The sequence below is a fragment of the Onychostruthus taczanowskii genome, unplaced genomic scaffold (assembly GCF_017590055.1).
Source record: "Onychostruthus taczanowskii isolate IOZ18803 unplaced genomic scaffold, ASM1759005v1 scaffold14, whole genome shotgun sequence".
Taxonomy (NCBI): domain Eukaryota; kingdom Metazoa; phylum Chordata; class Aves; order Passeriformes; family Passeridae; genus Onychostruthus; species Onychostruthus taczanowskii.
The window spans coordinates 6603661-6623698 of NW_024498573.1; the positions used below are offsets into that span (position 1 = coordinate 6603661).

At 51.4% G+C, this 20038-nt stretch overlaps 1 protein-coding gene across 5 annotated transcripts in view; it reads right to left on the reverse strand.

Moving 5' to 3' along the window:
• Window positions 1-208: 208 nt before the first annotated feature.
• TCOF1 (treacle ribosome biogenesis factor 1) overlaps window positions 209-20038 on the reverse strand; it is a 20132-nt gene continuing 302 nt past the window's right edge. The window contains exons 2-18 of one of the 5 annotated variants that reach the window (XM_041397937.1): window positions 19393-19448; window positions 16644-16786; window positions 15832-15938; window positions 15211-15556; window positions 14302-14387; window positions 13614-13838; window positions 12759-13028; window positions 8720-8894; window positions 8431-8573; window positions 6393-6566; window positions 5738-5969; window positions 5420-5511; window positions 4485-4710; window positions 2869-3459; window positions 1716-1813; window positions 1199-1232; window positions 209-747 (exon numbers count right to left, since the gene is read on the reverse strand). In XM_041397937.1, coding sequence (XP_041253871.1) covers window positions 1203-1232; window positions 1716-1813; window positions 2869-3459; window positions 4485-4710; window positions 5420-5511; window positions 5738-5969; window positions 6393-6566; window positions 8431-8573; window positions 8720-8894; window positions 12759-13028; window positions 13614-13838; window positions 14302-14387; window positions 15211-15556; window positions 15832-15938; window positions 16644-16786; window positions 19393-19448 — 2994 coding nt within the window. In that variant the 3' untranslated portion in view covers window positions 209-747; window positions 1199-1202. Of the gene's footprint in view, window positions 1236-1715; window positions 1814-2868; window positions 3460-4484; window positions 4711-5419; window positions 5512-5737; window positions 5970-6392; window positions 6567-8430; window positions 8574-8719; window positions 8895-12758; window positions 13029-13613; window positions 13839-14301; window positions 14388-15210; window positions 15557-15831; window positions 15939-16643; window positions 16787-19392; window positions 19449-20038 lie in introns of all 5 variants that reach the window. The other 4 variants (XM_041397934.1, XM_041397936.1, XM_041397935.1 and 1 more) reach the window with 4 other exon arrangements.

Sequence of the window (20038 nt, forward strand, 5' to 3'; positions counted from 1 at the left end):
ACAAAAAAGATATAAAGAAAAATCTCTGCAGGCACTTGGACAGCTGTATCTCCACCCAGGACTGGCTGTGTTCCTTGTCCCACTCCTGGCCCATCCCTTGTAGATTTCCCTGGTACCCAGACAGGCAGACAATGGGCTCTGCTCTCCCACCCACAACATCCTCCAGAACCAGCCTTGGCCTCCCCCGAAAGCAGCTGAAGAAAAATCAGTTTGTTGTTTTTTATTTTGTATTTCATAAAAAAAAAACCAAAACAAAACAACACGAAAACTGATTCTGCCTTGGCTGAGAACAGCTGCTGGACACAACTGTTCAGTGCAACTTCAGGGACATGATAATCACTGCTGTCAGTGTTAGAATAAAAAGGAAACCCAAGAGCTTTCTTTGTAGTAGCAAAAGGACTGACACCACAAGTCACAGGAGGAGAGGAAAAAAGATAAAAGTTTTTCTCAAAAATATAGCTCTGTGGTAAGAGAAAGGGATGGCTGGGTGTCAACAAGGGGAAAAGCAGTTTATGATCTGCTCTGGTCAAACTGCCTCCTCCCATTCCATTTGGAGGGACTATAAACACATCTCTGGGCCTCAGCAGGGCAGGAGGAGGCAAAAAGTTACACAACTCTGTTCTAAAAGTCACAGTTAAAACAAATTATAAATTATTATTTTAAAAAAAGTTGGAATTCTCCAGGTGAGCTTCCTTTTCCTCTCTTCTGATCTTCACCCATAAATCTTTAATCACAGGAATGCGGTACCTTTGGGGAGAGGAGTTAAAAGTTAGGGATGGGGAGGAGGAGAGCAGCCTTACAGCTGAGCAGAGCGTGGGCAAAGGCATCTGGTCCACTTCCAGGTGGCTACAACATCACCATCTAATTCCCATCACTTTTCCAAGCTCCCTGGGGTCAGCAGGGACAGACAGACACTGCCAGAGGCCACTCATCTCTGCTGGTGACAGAGGTCAGCAACACCCAGGCTGGACATCTCAGCAGCTAAAGAGTTGAGGTCAGACACATCCAGAGAAGCCAGCACATGGCTGCACGACATTCCTCACACTGCTCCACTCCCTGGCCCTCTGATCCAAGGCCAGGCTGGCTCAGGGAGCTCTCAGAGGGCACACTGTCTTCCCAAAACTGGCCCAGGAGTTCTGAATGTGGCCAAGGTTACGCTGCTCAGGGTACCAATGGCCCGTCCCCACAGGCCATGTACCTTCTCACAGTCCTTCAGGCTCAGCTCCTTTCTTCTTCTAAAATGCAAAGGGGAAAAAACACATCAGTATCATTTGCACCACAAACATGAAGGACCCAGCAAAGCCAGAGAGGCTTCATGGACATGTCCCTGTAGAGGTGGCAGCCACCACAAGGAACATCCTGTAGTCTCCCTCTGTCAGCCCTTCAAGCCCTTGGGATGGGAGGCAGAAGTCTACCAAGCCCTCAGGAACCCCAGCTTCTGCTGAGAATGAGATGAGCAGGCACTTACTCCTTAGACAGGACTAAGTCCTTTGCCACCAAAAAGGTCCCTGGGTTTGACCATTCCAGGGAAAGGAATCTCCTAGGGCAGCAACACAGGAACAAGCCCTTTGAGTCAATCTAACCCCAGCCAAAGGTCAGGGTGTCTTAAGGCTGGCCCCAGTGAACTGTAGGCTGCCCTGCACTGCCAGCAAGGCCAGGACATGGCTCTGTTCCTTCTCCTGGATGAGCACCACAGCCCAGGGTGTGACACATACCTTCTTCTTCTTCTTGTGAACCTCAGCAGAGACATCTGCTACAGGCGCCCCTTCCAAAGATGCTTTTTTGCTCTTCTTTTCTTTTCCAGTCTTCTTTTCTAGGAGTGGGAAAGAAAAGCCAACTAAGAGAGGGACTCTGGTACTGTCAGCCTCTAAAAGGGAGCACAGACTGATAGGAGCATCTCCAGTAAGATTTTGATCACATCCAAACCTGAGCAATATTTCCAGAGCAGGAATTAGGTGAAGGCAGAGCTCTACCCACAGGCAGCTGTACCCAGGGATGTTTCCCTAATACCCCTGAGCCAGAACAGCTTGATCCCACCATCTGTGCACACACGTGGCTGGAATTACATAGAATTTCCTTCTTTCCACGTCCTGCTGCCCACCTGCTCCAAGGAACTGCTTCAGGGCTGGAGTAGATGGGCACATGCCAGAAATGAGAGCCAGGGGAGCTGCTGAAACAGGGTGGACACGAGGTTCAGCTCAGCACAACTGCTCAAGAGGCTCCACTCATTCCTGGCAAACAGCTCACATGGGGATAATTGACAAGTCTGTCCCCTCCAAAAATAAGGGCTGAGTTTCAGCAGAACAGAAACACCATCAGACCTGGCCCAGCCATTTCATGTCCCCTCTCCCCATTTTTATTCAAAACCCAGCAGATCCAGCACAAAACTGATTTGCAAATACAGGCTGTAAAGTTAAAAAATGGCCTTTGGATTAGGACAGAGAGCAGGCCACTACAGAACAAGAAGCTGTAGAAGGGTCAAAAATGACAGGACAAGAGGAAGTAGCCTCAAGTTGAGTCAGGGAAAGTTTAAGTTGAATATTAGGAAAAAATTCTTCACTAAAAGGTTTGTTGAACACTAGAACAGGCCGTCCAGGGCAGCAGTGTGGTCACCAACCTTGGGGGCATTTAAAAGATGTGTAGGTATGGTATGTGGGGACATGGTTTGGGGATGGGCCTGGGTTAATGATTGGACTTGATGATCTTAAGACACCTTTTTCAAGCCACATGATTGATTCCATGAGGGAAGCAGCCAAGCAGGAAGCCAATGGGAAAGTGGGTGCTATTTGCAAGGCCCTGCACCAGAGGCTGAAAGTGCATCAGCTGCAAGAACCGATTGCAAAGTGGGCCCCAAGTGTAGATGCTTACTTTTGGCTGCTTTTTTCTTTTCCTTGCTGCCTGCCACCTTCTCCAGGTCACCATCTGCTTTCCTCTTTTTCTTTTTGGGTACTTCTTCATTAGCTTGCCCTTTCCGTTTCTTCTCCTTGGGCTGCCCCACAGCCCCATCCTCTCCTGCCAGCTTCCGCTTTTGAGACGTTTTCTGCTTCTTGTTCTCTTTGTCTTTGCTCTTGGATGCTTTCACAGCCTTGTCTGCTGTAGAGGATGGTTTCTTTTTCTCCTTTTCTTTTTTCTCCTTTTTATCTTTTTCTTTTTTATCCTTTTTCTTCTTCTTCTTCACTTCCAAGCCCTCTACTGTCTGCACTGCAGGGACTTCTGCAGCAGTGGTGACCTCAGTTTCACTCCCTGAGCTTGGCTGCTGTGACTGTGGGATGGAGGGCAGGGCATGGGATGATGCTGGGGTCACTTGCACCCCTGTTGCCCCAACATTGTTCTCTTTCATTGCCAGGGTTTTCTTCAGTGAGGAAGTTTTGAGGCTGGCATGACCTGGCTCTGTTTTTCCTGCCACCTTCTCTTTGTTGGAGGCTTCTGTAGCTTCCTGCCCTGAAGTGGGGTTGTTTTCTGCAGAAACGGACAAAAACAGAAAAGACAACTCAGGGAGCATTCATTACACAGACTAGTCACAGGAGGATGGAAATATGCATTTGAAGAGGAGCATCCAGCTCTTCTCCCAAAAAAGCTAAACTTGTTGGCATCTGTAGCAGAGTCAGACAAAGATGCCTCAGCCTGAAGTGAGTGACAACAGACACAAGAGCTTTGGCTTGGTAAGCTATGCTTACACAAGATGGGTAAGCATAGATGGAGCAGTTCTTCCCCAAGCCACCATCCCCAGAGTAAGTGGGGGACTTCCCAAGGTGGTGGAGGTCTCCACACTGCCTCCTGCAATCACCACCAATGGCCAAGCCCAGAGCCCATGGCCCTCTTGAGCCCCTATATCGATAGTTCTGACTTCCTCAACAGCCCTTTGCACAATTTCATGATGTGCCCAAGGGACCAACAGACCCATCTGAACTTCTAGAGTGGGCCAGAGTTCATCTGAAGGTGATAGGGTCACACCAGAGCAAAAGCAGCATCCAGCTCCAAGTTTTACAATTGCCAACAAACCAGGGAAAGGGTGGGACATTCTGTTTCTCCATGGGTCTCCTCGCTTGCTTCCCCTCCTCTGCTCTCCAGACAAGCAGCAGAGCCCACACAGCCCAAGGGGAGGTTTGAATACCAGCCCTGTGCAGCAGATGTTCTTCAGGCAGTGTTTGAACCTTCCACAGAAGCCAGAAATGCAGTGTGCACTGGCTCTGGGGAGAGCCCTACCTGCTCCTGTTAATTACTGTGGTTAAAGCACATCTTGGAAGAGGCAAAGGCACTGAGCCTTGGAGGCAGCCAGCACAAGCAGGGTGTTGAAGGAGAAGGCTGTGCTGTGGCCAGGGGAGCCAGCAGACGGCAGCAGTGCTCCATGCTGTGCTTCCACGGTAGAGACACACTGGGAACAGGGCCTGTCCCAGTGCCACCCTCCCCAGTGCTACCCCCCGTGCCAGCACAGCTTTGCTCCAGGGCCAAGCAAATTCCCAGCCTTGCCAAAGGAAACCCACCTGCTTTGTGGTTTGCAGCCACCTGGTTGTCATCTGTGTCGGAGTCACTGCTGTCACTGCTTGAGCTGTTGGCCAGGGTTGTTTTGAGGGAGTCCTTGGTGAGGGAGTTTGCAGCACTCTCAGCTGCCTTCCCTGGCCTCGGCTCACCTCCAGGCTGGGGGGGAACCGTCTTTGGTGCCTGGGGTGTTACTGGGGTCTTGCAGACTGGGTAGCCTGTGAGGAGGGACTGAAACAGCACAGACACGCTGAGGAGTCACAGCAGGGCAGCCTCCCACACACCAGACACGCAGCTCTGTCTCTGCTGCTATTATCCTCATACTTCAAGTGAAGGGCCCACCTTCGACCACCTGTGGAGCCAGCTCTGAGAGCCCAGGGCTAGCATGAGAGGGGCCAGCACTGACAGACACCAGCTGAGCTGACAGCCTCCAGAGCTGGCAGCCAGAGGTTCTCCTTTGTTCTCACCCAGCAAGGCAGGCGTGGGGGAGGCTCCTGGCCATCAGCGTGCGCCCACGCACACTTAATGCACTGCAGATGTGCTGCACGCCCTGCACGCCACTTACAAAGGGAATTTCATGTCTTGGACAGGGCTTGAGTTACAAACTAAAGTGGGGGAAAAAAAATCCCTGCTGCTATTGGCACTGCGCACCAGTTCTGGTTTAACCCTTGCAAGGCACCATATCCTGCTGTCTCTTCTCCCAGGGAAGGCACCATGAACCCTGGACCCAAGGTCTGGCTGCCTGGGGAAGCATTCCAGGTTCAAAAGCTTCTCTCTCTCTGCAAAAAGTTCTTGCTTATACCAGTGCACTGGGGAACCCCCACTTCTCTGCTGGCCAACCCACCCAGCACCCTTTCTGCTATGGCTGAGAATTGTCTCTCAGTCCTATTAAGGAGCCAGCTGCAAGACTTGAGAGGATCCAGCCTGCTCAATACCATACCTGTGATGCTGCATCCTCCTCCTCCTCCTCACTGGACTCTGAGGAGGAGCTGTGGGCTGGCAGGGTCCCTCCTGGTTTCTGTAGGGAGCCTGCTGGAAGAGCAGAGTTCCTCCTGTTAAATCACTGCTGCCTGGGGCTGAGCTCACCTCCCCAGCACAGGCACTGCCACCAAAAGCCCTTCTGCCTCCAAAAAAAGGGGAGTGCTGTGCCAGGCTGGAGAGGAGGAATGCCTCTCCAACCACTGCCAACCTGCCATGGAGTAACAAAAGGCTGTCCCCACCCCAGTAGCACCAAGAGCATCTTCTGGAGAAAACTGACCAGGTTTGGAAGGCTGCTTGGGTGCCTCCTCCTCGTCACTGTCAGAGGAACTGCTGCTGTCTGAGGTGTCCCCTGCATGAGTGGGTGGCACAGCCTGGCTTGGCTGGGTGTCCTGTCCTGGCTGCAGGACTGGCTTCCTCGCCTTAGCAGTGGAACTTCCTGAGGTGGCAGTGTTGCCAGGAGGAGCTTTTCCCACAGGAACCGTTTGCTTTTGGATAGAAGCAGCAGGGACCTAGGGAGAGGGAGAAGAAATAGAATTATTTCCTCCTCGAAGGAGGAATAACTAACTGCTCACATCCATGAACTATAAACAGCAGCCCAGAGTAGATGGGCTTGGAACACCCCGGCCCTTCTTCAGCTGTACTGCTCCAGGTTGTGTCACAGTCAGCCCAAGCCAAGCAGACAACTGCTATCACAAAAGGAAAGAAGCAGCCAGCCAGCTGGGAGCCAGGAACAGCAAAAGTACCAGGACTACCCTCTGCTCCTCTGCCTCATCCCACGGCAGGATCATTGTGTGAGGACAGGGCAGCCCCTCTCTCCCAGCATCATGAACACACCCCTCAGCTGGGGACGTGGCACCAGCCCCAGACCCCAGCAGATCCATCTTCTCCCTCTCCCCAGGAAGGCTCCCCATCTTAGTCTCCTCCATCATTACCTTTCCTGCCAGCATATTGTGCTCTGAGGCCTCAGTGCTCAAGCTCTCAGACACTCTGCTCACTGCAGGGACAGCAGGGGTTTTTGTCCCCTTCCCTGAAGGCAGGCTGGCATTTGCCTTTGCAGCCACCATGCTCGAAACTGCAGTTACTTTGACATTCTGCTGGGACAGACTCTAGAAGAGATGAGAAAGAAAATCAGGACAGAGCAAACTTGGAGGGAGAAGATACAGAGGCACACATCAATCCAGCACTAACTTCTAAGCCTTTCCATCATTTTCAGTGCAGCACCAAGACATTTTGTTTTTTAATTCTCTCCTTTACAAACCTGTTCTGCCTCCCATGAGCCTCTGAGCAAGGCCTCTGGCACAGCCAGGAGCAGAAATGAGGGCCAGCACCCCAAAAGCGTTAGCTCAGTGCCCCCCAAGGCACCTACCCTGAGGGCAGGCAGGGGAAATGTGCTGTGCTTGCAGGCTGTGAATCCCTACCCAATGTAGCACCAGCAAGTCTGCAGCTGTAAACCTTTGCAGAGGGGGCACTTGGACTCCCTGATGTATTTTACACTCTAAAAATCACACACCAAGAGTTAACTGGCAACAGAGATAAACAAAGACATCAACCACAGGGAAAATCTGCCTCCAGGTCCACAAGCCAAAAAAGAGATTGGGGTCAAATTAACAAGAGCAATTTTGTTGCCTCACATTTAACATCTCCCATCAAACATACCATAAGAAGGGTTAAAAATAGAAAGGCCAGGGGCATGGAAACCAGGCACTGAGGACAGGACCATGACACAAATGCCAGCAGAAGAGGGAGAAGGAGCCACAAAGGAGCAGTCAGCCTCCTGGTTTGTGTTACTGACAAGGCTACGTGAGCAGTTCTCCCCCTGCAGATCTCTGACAAGCTGGGCCTTTGTGGGCTGACATTTCCCTCACACATCATCTGGCCTTGGGAAGGAAAAGGCCCCGCGCCGCCGTGCGGAGCCGCCAGCCCAACGAGCTCTCGGCCCTCTCACACAAAGCTCAAGTTACAGCAACTGCATTATTTTATACAATCTCAGTAATATAAACATGCTTTACTCAAGGACTGCTCAGGATGGCAGCATGCCCATCAGCTGGAGGGAGACAGCCTTTCCACTGGCCACAGCCTCAGGCCAACATGGGGAAGGGTTTCCTGAGTGCTTATGATGTCCCCCTCCCAGCAAAGGCATGTGTGGGGTATGAAGTGTGCTTGGCCACCAAGCCCTGGGCTCAGAACACCAGCCAGGCCACCACCATGTGGAACAGCAGCCATGCTCCTCAGTCAGTGGCATTTTAGATGTGGTTTCTTGGGTTCAAACTGCAGCACAAGTGCAGACACCCCCTGGACAGCTTCACACCAAGGCAGCTCTGACCCCAGGGAGTTCAGCCACAGCTTTGCAGAACTGGCATGGAGACAGAAAGAGACTCCAGTGGGAGAACTGGGATCAGCTCCATGACACTCAGGGGTGCTCTCAGCACAGATATGGGGTCACCTTCCTTCCTCCAAAGCAGGGGCCTGGCTCCTCCAGCTGAAAGGCAGCAGAACTGCTGTGCTACCCTTCATGGCAGATCTGCCATCCTCCCAAGGTTTGTGGAAAACAAAACCAAAGAACTTCAGAGAACTTCAGAGGAACTACGTGATGTGTTGCCTTGAAGCTACACAGGTCATGGAAAGACTCCTCCTGTGAGGATTTGGCTGCTTTTCCAGCCTAAATTCCTGGAGTAGAGCAGAAGGAACAGAGTCCCAGGGAAGGTCTGGGCTTGCGTGTCTACTCATGTTCCTGTCAAAGCACTCACACTCTCCACTGCTCTCGCACACTGCAAGATTGCTGTGGCTGAGATGTGCACCCAGGGCTGGGGTCAGCCAGACCCATGGGCACAGCTGAGAAAACCTAATCCAGCCAAAGAGAGGCTCCCCTGCACTGCTCACCACCTGCTCAACCACCAGCTTCCAACTCCTGAGACCTCCTGAGCATGCAGCATTAAAGCCTACACAGCCAGTGGGTCAGCAGCTCCTCACCTGGGAAGGGGGGACTATTTCATCCTCTGAATCTGACTCCTCACTGGAATCATCACTGCTGCCCACAGCTGCAGGGGCTGTGGCTGGTGCCGAAGTTGGTGCCTTTTTCACGTTTGTTGGCTGGGGCACAGAATTGGTTTTCACTGCAGGAAAAGTGTAAGAAATCGTCACTGTGAGAAAGAATTGCTCTCTGTGGCTGTCCACAGCAGGAGCTGCTCCACTTGCAGGGGAGAATAAGAAACCCATAAGGATGCAGGTGAGGGATCCTGGCTACTACCAGGCAACTTACCAGCTGGTGGAGGCTGTCTCTGTGCTGCAGGAGACTCCTCTTCACTGTCAGACGAGTCACTGCTCCCACTTTCTGAAACCTGGCTTTTCAAGGTGCTGACCACCGCTTTTTCAGGCTGCACAGGTTTAGCAGCTTGGCTCAGGTTGGGAATAGGCTTGGGCTGGTCTGATAACCTCTTAACAAAAGAGAAACACAGGCCCAGAAATGCAGTATTAGTACAGGTGTTGTTTAGGAGTTTAAGTGCAGTTTCAGCTCAGGGTGGGTTTTATTTTACCCTAACAGAGATGTTACTAACATTCTCACCATCCTTGCTGTGTTATGAGTGGAAGGGGCTTCAGCCACTGCCTGGGCTGAGCTGCTGTAGATAGATCCCTCTGAATTTAGCAATTTCTTTCTCCCAGAAACCCCAAGCACATTTTACATGAGCACACAAGTTAATAGTGCTTGTAAGCTTCAAACAGCAATTCTTTCTTTAGACAGAGACACTGGCTGAGGACAGGAGAAGCACTGCAGCCCCAAGACTCCCACTCCAAGGAAGCCATTTAAGCACAACCTTGCCACAGTTCAGGGAATCAGAAGGAGTTGGGAAGCTTTGGGCCATAGCAATTGCAAGATTCAGAGACATCATTGAAGCAGCTACAGCCCAGAGCTGCTAGAGAACTCAGTGTAGACACAGGGCTGACACAAGGGTTGAGAACACAGGGCAGGCAGAGACAGAGTGTGACTCAACCTGGAAGCTGATTTGTCAACAGGTCTAAGAATTTAGAAATCTCCAGACAACAAAACACCTCTGACACTCACTTGGGCTGTGTCTTTTTGCAGCACCTGTCAACACTCAGATGTTCCAGGACAGACCACAAACCACTTTTCCTGCAGTGTCAGCACCAGGAAGGCACAGTCACCTGTGCCCCAGATATACAACTGGCAGGTGAGACTCTCTCTTCCTGGCCCTCTCCAAGGGCTGCAGATCCCCCTCCTGCACACTGAAGGTCAGTGGTGGCAGAGGAGAGGAAGTGCTTGTGGAATGATGTGGGAATTTCCTCCCCTGCAGATACTCCCCAGGCTGGCAGTGCTCTGCACCCGCTCATTTACTCCACTCGTGGCTCATCTCCGGGCTGCTCTGCCAAGGAGTACATCGTGTTTGCCAGGGCAGGCAGGCCCTGTGCACCCTGCATGTGATGCCAGCCTGTTTTGGTGCTCCATGAGGGATTCCTGCCCAGCTGCACCATCCCTGCTATGCTGTTAATGCAGTGATACCCCCACAGCCCACAGCAGAGAGCATCAGCTCCTTTTGGGAAGACCAATCCTACTGCGCTTCCTGGCACAGCCCTGCCATGGGCTGCCATTGGGGCACTGCTTATCATCTCCAAGCCAAACACTAAACAGACAACAGCATCTGCATGTTTATCCCATTACAGAACAGCTCTCTGAACGAGCCAAGCACATTTTGACTCTGGTTAGAGAAACAGAAACCTCCACGAGTGCTTGGGGAGGGGGACCGCAAACCTCACTTCTCTGTTTTGTTTTGATACCAGTGAGTCACAATCTCCAGGAGAGAGGCCAGCTTTGCAATGCTGAAGAGACACAAGTACTTGAAGCAGTCAGAAGAATTCACACACACTGCTCTGAACGTGCTAACTCCTCTCTGCTGCTCTGAACACTGCTGTGCAAGGGAAGAGCTTACCAAGATCAGAGCCCACTGAGTTTTAAGTGCTTTATAGCAACGGTCTGGCTTCTCCCTCTATGTGGATGCACAGCACAGGCCTGCTCCATTTCCTAACTTAGCAATGGAGTGGGAAAGAGCTGCCATGCAGGGGCATCATAACACAGAAAGAACATAACAGAAACCACCATAAGGTTTACACAGCCTCAGAACTCCCTGGGAGGCAGCCAAAGTCCATCCATCCACATCAGACAGATGACAGTCTCAGGTGGGATTTGGCCAACAGCACAGCCAAGTTACATCCAGGGAGCAGGTAACGCAGGCAGAGAGCTCCTGACAGCTTGAGAGTCACAGGTACTGAAGTAACTCAGAGAGGAGGAAAATAACTCAAGAGGAAATCATTTTTCCTGCTCCCTCTCAAGCAGGAGCTGCCTGTGGCTCAGTGAGTGTGATGACTCAGCTCCTGCACAACCCATCTGCCACTCGCTGGGTCCATTTGCATCCTGCAGCGCTGCATGACAAGAGGAGGAACAACACTGAGCCACGTGCTGGGAGCACGTTGTAAAATCACACTCCAGCACTGCCTGTGTGAGCACTGCCTGTACCAGCACTGGGACCAGCACCTCAGCTGTGTCATGGCCCAGACAAGGGGCAACTGCCACCTGCACAGGACAGGGAACAGCATTCAAGGAGGAAAAGAGACCCTCTGTCTCTTGGGAGATTTGGCCTCTCCCCACGCAGCCCGCAGTCCAAGATTAAAAGTTGCTGGCACAACTTCTGTCAGCACAACCCACGCGGGTTTTCCTGGGATGCTCAAGGAAGACACGGGTTCCCAACACATGGATGCACGTGTACCTCACACCCACTCCTTGTAAACAGAAGCCAAAGCCTGTCTATAGAGGGCTCAAGTGCCACCTTTGGCTCAAAACACTCAGGAAAGAAGCAGCAGAGCAAAATTAGCAGTTCCAAAAGAAAAGCAGCTCACAGCACCTTTAAGGTCAGACTGTCCCCCATCACCATTCCTTCCCGCCCAGAATATGCAAACACCTTGTCAACTTCTTTGACTAAATATTCCCGAGTCTTCAGGGGTAAACATACCAATTAAGCAGTGCAATTTAGGCATGATGTTCATTTTAATTGTGCTAATCCACCCCCACAGGGAAAGATGAAGCAGCTTCCAACGCTCTGTATCTGTTTGGATCTTGCACAGAAGCCAGAGGAAGTTGCAGGATACAGTAAGTCAGTGGTTAGCATATGCCCAAGTAGCAGATGGTGAGGAATGAGCTAAGAAGAGTTTGACTGGGAGGACAGGACGGTGGACACAGCTAAGCCCAATGGTTTATCTTCAGGCTTCACTCATGGTCCTGGCCTGCAGGTTACTAACAAGGGAAGGAACAGCCTGTATAGCAAAAATAGAGCTTCCTTTATGACAAGCTTTTCCTGGCTGACTCTGGCTGTGGAGGGTAAATGTCAGTTTGCAAGAGGGAAGATGCTTAAGTGGTTAAATCAGCAGGTAAAACTTGCTGTTGAAAGCTTCACAGAATCAACACTGGAGAACACAAACCTACCCCAGCACATAAACCCTGCTAAAATGGACAAATCTCGATGGTTTTACAGTGGGACCTCATGGTACAGCCATCAAATAGCTGCTCCTGTCACCTAGAGCTGAATCCTCACATACAATCAATCATGCAGGAAGAGAGCAGCACAGAGCTAACTGTGAGAGAAACATCCCCCTCCACCCACCTTAGCAGACCAAGGCTATGAAGACAAAAATGCAGAGCCTCGCTGGCTCCTGCCTGTCAATAGTCAAAGAATGTGTTGACAAAGAGCCTCCATGCAAGGACACGTGAGGCTCTACCCCCAGCTTCCCTTCCTCCCTTGCAGACAGTAAGGCTGCATCTCCAAAAGACTGCTTTCAGGGCACTTTCTGAAGGCCCCTCCAGCTCAGACTTGAGGCAGAAGGTCTCAGTACAATGTGCCTTGGGATGCTCTCAGGAAAGAATCTGCACCCCTTTGAGTTTAGCCACCTGAGCCCATTGTGAGCTCCCAGTCCTTCTCCTTTGGTTTGAGAACTCTGACCAAACCCCACAGGAGAGCCAAGACAAAGACACCTGTGACCCTGCACACAAGGCCACTCCACAGGGGCAGGGCAAGAGTGAATAGCAGGTATCAAACCATTTGCCTCCCACCTCCTCTGGTACAACTGTGTGAGAAGAGTGAGGCTGTACTTGCCTCCAACTAGGAAGATCCTCCTCTCCAAGCGACTGAGAAACAAGGCACTCCTGGTGTTTCAAAATGAGTGGCAGCATTTAAGGGATAAACACTTGTCTTGCATACTCCATCCCTTGGCACTGGGCTGAATGCAGCACCTACCTTCTGGCTGATGGGCACAGGGGGGTCCTCCTCTTCACTGGCTGACGAGGCAGAGCTCTCCACTGGCTTTATACTTTCAGCAGGCTTCGTGGGAGCAGCAGTCCTTCCCAGTGAGGTTTTAACCTGCTTCAGCACTGTTGGTTTTGGTGTTGCCTTCCCTTGGGACAGTGGAAGTGTTTTTGCTGGAGTTGTTTTGACAGAGGGAGATGCTGCTGGTGTAGATTTCACTGGGGATGGGACAGCCTGGGAGGATTTTGGAGGTGGCTTTGTCTGGACAAGATATGAACAGAGTGAAATAAGGCAAATCCCACAGCAGCATAATTCATTTGCTCAGACTATAATCAAAGGAAGAAATTTCAGAGCCCCCCAGGAAAGGCAAACCCTGAAGGAAGGTTATTGACTGGCAGGACACAAGGAATTCTTTCATCTAGCTTTCTTCATCAGTCTGCTGCTACTAGCAGTCCCCCCCAGTGAGGTACAAGGCAGCACTTTGCACTCTCCACAGTAGGGAAGCTGAGCTGCACCACAGTTTGACAAATTAGACACTATTTATTGCAATTTATACCTGAGAAGCAAATTCCACCATGATAATTTGCCTCTTCAGGTGGGAAAAGAATCTCTGGGTGTTTTTTTTTTTCTTTTAAAAGTACTGATGGATTTTTCTAAGAAAGGCACAATGGATTGATTAAAGCTCCCAGCAAAGACACGGAGGTGCCTTTTAACACCTCACGCCTCCTTCTTCCCACCCCCACCATGACTTTGCTACATACTACATGCTTTACAAAATTTTCTTTTCACTGCAGTTCCTAGCCCTGAGAGGCATGCAAGAAGAGGGAGGATCTCAGAGACACGCACTTGGGTTACCAGTGGATGTTTTTCATCTTCACTGTCTGAGGAGCTGCTGCTCTCTGATGTGTCATTGGGCTGTGCAGCCCCAGGAGCTGCTGTTGAGGTGTGTTTGGCCTGGCTTGTTGCCAGTGCTGTTTGCTTCACTGCATTCTTCTTCAGGGACACTGGAGCAACAGGTGCACTTTTCAGAGCTGCTGCATTAGACTGCACTGTTTTCACAGCTGGCTTGGCCTGGGAACAGGGGGAACAAAAGGGAACAGGAGAATCAGGTAACACCTCGGAAGAAAACAGTTGAAAGCTCTAACTGCATGGAATCTGTTTTAAAGCCAGCTACCTTGCTAATTTTGACCAGGACAGGCCTTTTCAGACCCATGAGCTGTGGCATATCTGAAGCAAGTCACTTTCTCCATGGACTGCCTGCTATATCCAACATATTGCATACTAATCACCTCCTACAGATCCAAGGATCTCCCTCAGTCTCAGGCAAGAGAAAAAACTGGAATAGAATAGTTGATGTCGGGAGGATGTAGTGGGGCTCTCAGCCACATAGCATGCGCTCTGGTCTTGGGTTTGGGAAACTGACACACCCAAGGCAAGGGATGCTGTCAGAATACAGCACTGCAGCATTTCCTCTCTTCTTCAAAACAAGGGAAGTGATTTCCTAGGGACAAAGAATCCATGCTGGAGAGGTTACCTGGATGGCTGGAATTATCAGCTCGTCCTCAGAGGATGTGTCCTCACTTGATTCCTCACTGCTGCTCTCAGCCCCAGCTGCCGGCTCTGAAACACGAGTGAGATGTCACAGCTGCTGCCTGCTCTGAGCCTCAGAGCGTGATGCTAATGTGGCTTTTGAAGTCAGGGAAGCAACACAAGCCACAGAGATGGCTAAGGGGATTTGCAGGGAACAGGACCTAGCCTTGCTGAAAACATCAACAGCCTGCTGGGAACAGCTTCTCCAGACAAATGCTGGCCCACAAACACCTTCCTTGAGTGCAGGCAGAGATGGAAAATGCTTCCTGGCCACCCTCTAACCCTTATGGGGTGCTGCCCAGCCACACACAACTCCCTGCAGGGGCACCCAGCCTGGCTGGGCCTCCTCTGGATAAGAGCCAAGGGGAGGATCATTTCCAGAACTTCAACGATCTGTTTCTCACCCTCCTCCTCCAACACACACAGACACACTTCAAAGCATTTAAAGATTTCCCTGAAGACTTCAAATCCCAAAACAAATCACTTTGCAATTGGGAATAAAGAGAAAACACTGGAGGGCCTTTCCATAAAGCTGAAAGTATCAGCAGCATTAGTACTGCACCTCCTCCGGACATGCTACACTGTTAGCCCCAACCCCTGGGTATGTGCTGGGTGCTGCCAGACATCTTAGCACAGGATCTGCTGCTTGAAATGGGAGCAAGCATGCTGGATTCATCCCACGGAGCTCCAGAGCTGGCTGCTTTGCAATGTTCTAGCAGCCTCCCCAAGGAACAAGCATCACTCCGAGCTTTCCAGCAAGGGAGCTGAAAGGAACATGCTGAAGGCACGTCTCTGATCCAATCTGCAAGAGTTGGAGCTCACACACATCTACACCACCCTGCAGGCTCCTTACCCAATTTGGGGGCTGGAGCCTTCACAGCCGGCGTCTCCTCTTCCTCCTCGCTCTCGGACGATGAGGAGCTGCTGCTGGAACTCTCGGGTGCTTTGGTCGTTACTGGTGCTTTGCTTTGTCCTACTTTGGCCGCAGCTGCTGTGACATGTCCAGACTTCCCAGGACCAGGCAGTTTCTGGGCCTTGGCTGGGGCTGCAGTTGCAGCTGGGGCATTGGGCTGCTGCTTGTTAGAGAGCACAGTTCTGTCAGCAGCAGACAGCCCTTCTGCTCTGCCTGCTGGGGCAGCGGGCTTGAGAGGAGAATGCAGGGAGTTGGCAGCTTTGCCACCCACCACAGCTGCTGTCACCTACGGGAAACAAAGGAACTTAGAAAGCTACACATGGATGGGGAACTAAACTGGAGACAATGTACCTGCAACAGTAATGTGGCAGCAAGGTAAGCCATAGAGATCTTCAAGGCAGCTTCTGGGGGACAGATATCTAAGAAAAGGCTATGGCAGCATAGAAGGGTCATTTAAACAAGATTTCCACCCCAGGACACAGTTCTACACATGCTGAGGAGTCTGAGACACTCCTGGCCTCAGAGTACCACCAGCCTTCAAAGCCAGGAACGTTGCCTTACCGTCACTGCACCTTTCCCAGGCAGATCCTCCTCTTCTGACGAGGACTCATCTTCCTCACTGCTTTCTATATTGGCTACCGAGTTTGTGGCCACAGAAAGGCTGGCTGCTGCACAGGAGAGAGCCACAGAGCAGCTGTGTGAGTGTTTCTCACACCAACAGGGTCTCTGGTTTGCAGGAGGGCCCCAGCAGCAGGGCAGGGTCCCATCTGCACACCTGACCCAAGACCATCCCCACTGCTGTCCCCATGACAGGCCTCCTCCACCCATCCCTCTCCCAGCCACCAAGACAGGGAATCTTTCAAGATCTGCACTTTTCTAAAGGCTGGTCTACAGCAGATCAGACTGATCTGCCAAAATATATCAGACACAAGTGTTTGTTAGACTCTGCAAGCCAACACCTCCCACATCAGCTGCACACAAGATCTATCCCCACCTCAGACACAGGGCACTGGCCTTCCAGGCTAACTATCAACACCTTCCCTGACCCATCAGACAGGCCTGCCTTTGCTGGCCCAACACACACCTGGGACCATCTAGAAGGTGCTCCACAGTGGGCAGAAAGAGGTTCCCAAAGCTTCATCTGAGCAGCAACACCCATCCCTCCCCAATGAATCATAACAGGTTTTTTCTAGCTTCAGCAGACATCTGTGCTCCTCAGAAACTCCACATGAGAAGGGGGTGCTAAATTAGTTGTCCTATTTTTCAAATAGCCATCACTTTAGAAGCATTTTCTCCAGCCAAGCAAGCTGGGCTGCTCCTACACAAGTCTCCAGTCCTACCCTGTTGACTCCAGGGAGATAAAAGGCTCCTACCATTTGCAGCTTTTGCCTTCTCTTTCTCATCCTCTTCTTTCTCTGAGCTCTCAGAGCTGCTCACGGGATCAGGAACTCTGATCTTTTCTGGGATTGCTGCCTCCTCATCACTCACATTTCTTCTCTTGGAATTTGGTGGAGTTCTGAGGGAAGACAATAGGTGTCAAAATGGGGAAAAATATCTCAAACAAATTAGAATATAATTATTCATTTACTCTCAGATCAGGCTCCAGCCTAAGAATAGGCAGTGTAATTTCTCTGCAGAGGAATTCCTAAGGGGGTGGGAAATACTTCTCTAACCTCCAAGGGACATCTCCAGTCCTCAGTAAACTTCCAAGAGCAACATATTCCTGCAACACTCAGGAGAAATACTGAGCCTAGATGATTTTTCTGTGCCCTAGGCAGACTCCTTCTTACTTTAGCAGAGAAATAAGAACATACACAGTCAGGCTGGTGCTTGACAGAAGGTATCCTACAGAATAAATTCCTTCTCCAGGGGCTACGGCTACAGCCTCAGAGCAAGTATAGCCTCAGGGTTAGTGCAGATATCCCCAAAACACCAGGTCCTGGCATTCCACAGGGCCAGGAGAAGCCAATCTAAAGGGCACAAATGCCATTTGAACTGGTGCTCCCAAGTCAAAAGGGCAGGAAAGTCAGGTTGCAGAGAGGCTTAAGAATGGAAGTGGCTGGACCTACAGAAGAAGTGTTAGAAAAAGAGGAGGAAGAGGCCACGTAAGCATTAAACACTTGAGCTGCTCAATTGGGTTAAAACATTAAGCTGGAGAAAGATTTCTCCAGGCTCTAAATCCTACCTGTACCAGAAGAGATGATGTGGTTAAAGTTACCCATGTTTTCATTTGAGAATCAAAGACAACACATTTCCTTTATTACAAGGGTAACACTGGGAACATGCTGCTGTGACTCACATGCAATGCTTCTAAGCCCTGGGAGACACAGTTATCAGAAGCAAATATCCTCACTTCTGGGCCAGTTTAGCTCATTTTATTTGTTCATCTGTTTTAAAAACAAGATTAGTTTTACAATTTGGTGAGTAAAGACTGTGCTTCGTGTCAGTGTTCTGGCAGCACAGCTGTAACAGCAGGTTTTGTGCAAGCAGGCAAAGCCAAAAGCACGTTTGCTCTTAGAAAGTCCTGTAACTACTCCAATAATCCTTTTAATAAAGCAACAGGCAGCCCCCACAGGCACTCTGATCCTGCAACCATCCTGACCCAGTGGTAGCTGACAGCACAGCAGACTGATGTGAGAATTTGTTGTGAGTGACCAGGAGCTCAGGGATACCCTGTGAGGGGAAGAAATCGTGTCTGCTAGCTCTGTCCCTGTGGACTCTGGAACATCTGAGGCCTGCAGGGCTCAGTCTGCTCCTAGGGCTGAGCTGGACCAGTTTTCCCCAGCTCCCAGGCACCCTTCCACCCCCTCTCTGCATCCTCCAAGTGTAAATGCAGCTCTGGAGGAAGGACACTTCTGGAACTGCAAGTCTCAGCTTTAGGCTCATTCTGGAAGTTTCTGGAGAACAGCACCAGGAGTGGCCTTGGTGAGAAGGGCAAGAGCCACAGGGAAGACTAAGGAAGGACATTTTTGGGCCAAAAGCCTATGAGAACAGGATGTGATAAAGACAGCTCACTGACAGGAGCATTCCAGGTAAAGATACAACACATCCCTCATTCTGACTCCCAAGTGGTCAGAACTCAGACCAGGAATAACAGATGACTTTGTGGGGCAGGACCAGGACAGAAGGGTGATGCCAAAGAAGGAGGAATTAAACCTGCAAATGCCCTGTTGCCCCTCAAGTTTAAAAGCAACAGTGTCTGGGAGGGTTTCCTGCAGCAGACAGGACAACCAGCACGTGGGAAGGTCACCATCAGCACCCATGAGAGCAACAATCTGCAAGAGGGAGGAACTGCAAACCCATTTCTATGCTGCTACACCCTCATCTAGATCCAGCCTTTGTCCTGCTCAGGTATGGAGGACAAGAGCAAGACACTGAGCAGAAAACACCTTTGAAAAAACACTTCCCAAGGCTGCTGGCATGGCCATGCTAAGGAGATCCTCACTCCAGAGCTCCCAACCCCAGAGATTCCCAGATAACCCAGCACTGAGGCTGCCACAGCCCTCTGCAGTGCTGCACTCAACATCCAACCAAAGCACAGGGTGGGTGCAAACATCACAGATGGGAAAGCCCCTCCTGCAGACCTTCAAATGGGGGATAACGATGCAGGAAGGCATTTGGAACATGTAAGGACTTGAAAGGACAGGCTGAAACCAAGAGATTTCCTCTGAGTCACATCATCTGTGATCCATGCCAACGTTTAAGTCCATGTAAGAGCTCTGGCATTTCAGCACCTGCTCAGCTTCTCTGTTCTCGGGTCAATAATCCTGCAAAGCACGTGGCTTTAAAAAGAAAGTGAAACAGAACAGATTTCTTACAGTAAAGCATGACTCTGAGATCCACAACACTCCAGCATCAACTAGCACAAACAGCATCAGCTGCTCAAAAGTAAAGTAAGAACTTATCTCCAGGCTCAGGAAATTTTAAACCAGTGTAATCCTGAACATCTGAAATGAATTGCTGTGAAAGCAGAGGTTAGGAGAAAATCCTGCTGAGCACAATTATCATCGGAAATCCTCTGACAACACGGAATTCCAACAAATAAAAATCACACATGCCATGCAGCCTAGACGTCAGCACAGTCTGGAATCTATTGGATACTCATTCCCTCCTGTGACTTACTTTTCCCAGTGGGTAAAGATGTCCTCGAGAGAGGCCGAGAGGGAAGGGAGCAATTTCTGTGAAAGCAGAGCGAACACCAGTCAAGCACCGGCCCAAACGTGACCCAGTTTCGGGATGTGCCCGCCAGACAGAAGCAGCGACCGCGGGGGCCCATCCAAGCCTCCCCAGGAAAGCGGGACCGCGCCTCCGTGCACACACGTCCCGGTGCGTCCCGGCACACACCTCCCGGTGCGTCCCGGCACACACCTCCCGGTGCGTCCCGGCACACACCTCCCGGTGCATCCCGGCACACACGCCCCGGTGCATCCCTCCCACCCCCCGCCCCGCCGCACCCAGGGCCGCGTGTTCCCTTGGAGACTTCTCCCGGAGCAGCACGTGTTCGGGGAGCAGCAGCTCCGCGGTACGGGAGGCTCTACCGGGCGGGCTGCCAGCTTTCTCTCCGGCCGGCTCGGGGCCGGGCCGGCCCGCGGGCACCGGGAGCACCCGCTGGGCGCCGGGACGCCACGTGGGTGCAGCATGGACCTGCGGGCCGGCGTGGAGCCACGGGCCCGCGGCGCGCCCTGCACCCACGTGGCGCTCCCGGTGCTCGGTGAGGGCGCAGAGCGGGACCGGGCCGTGCGGCCCCGCCGAGGCGCGCGCTCCGGGA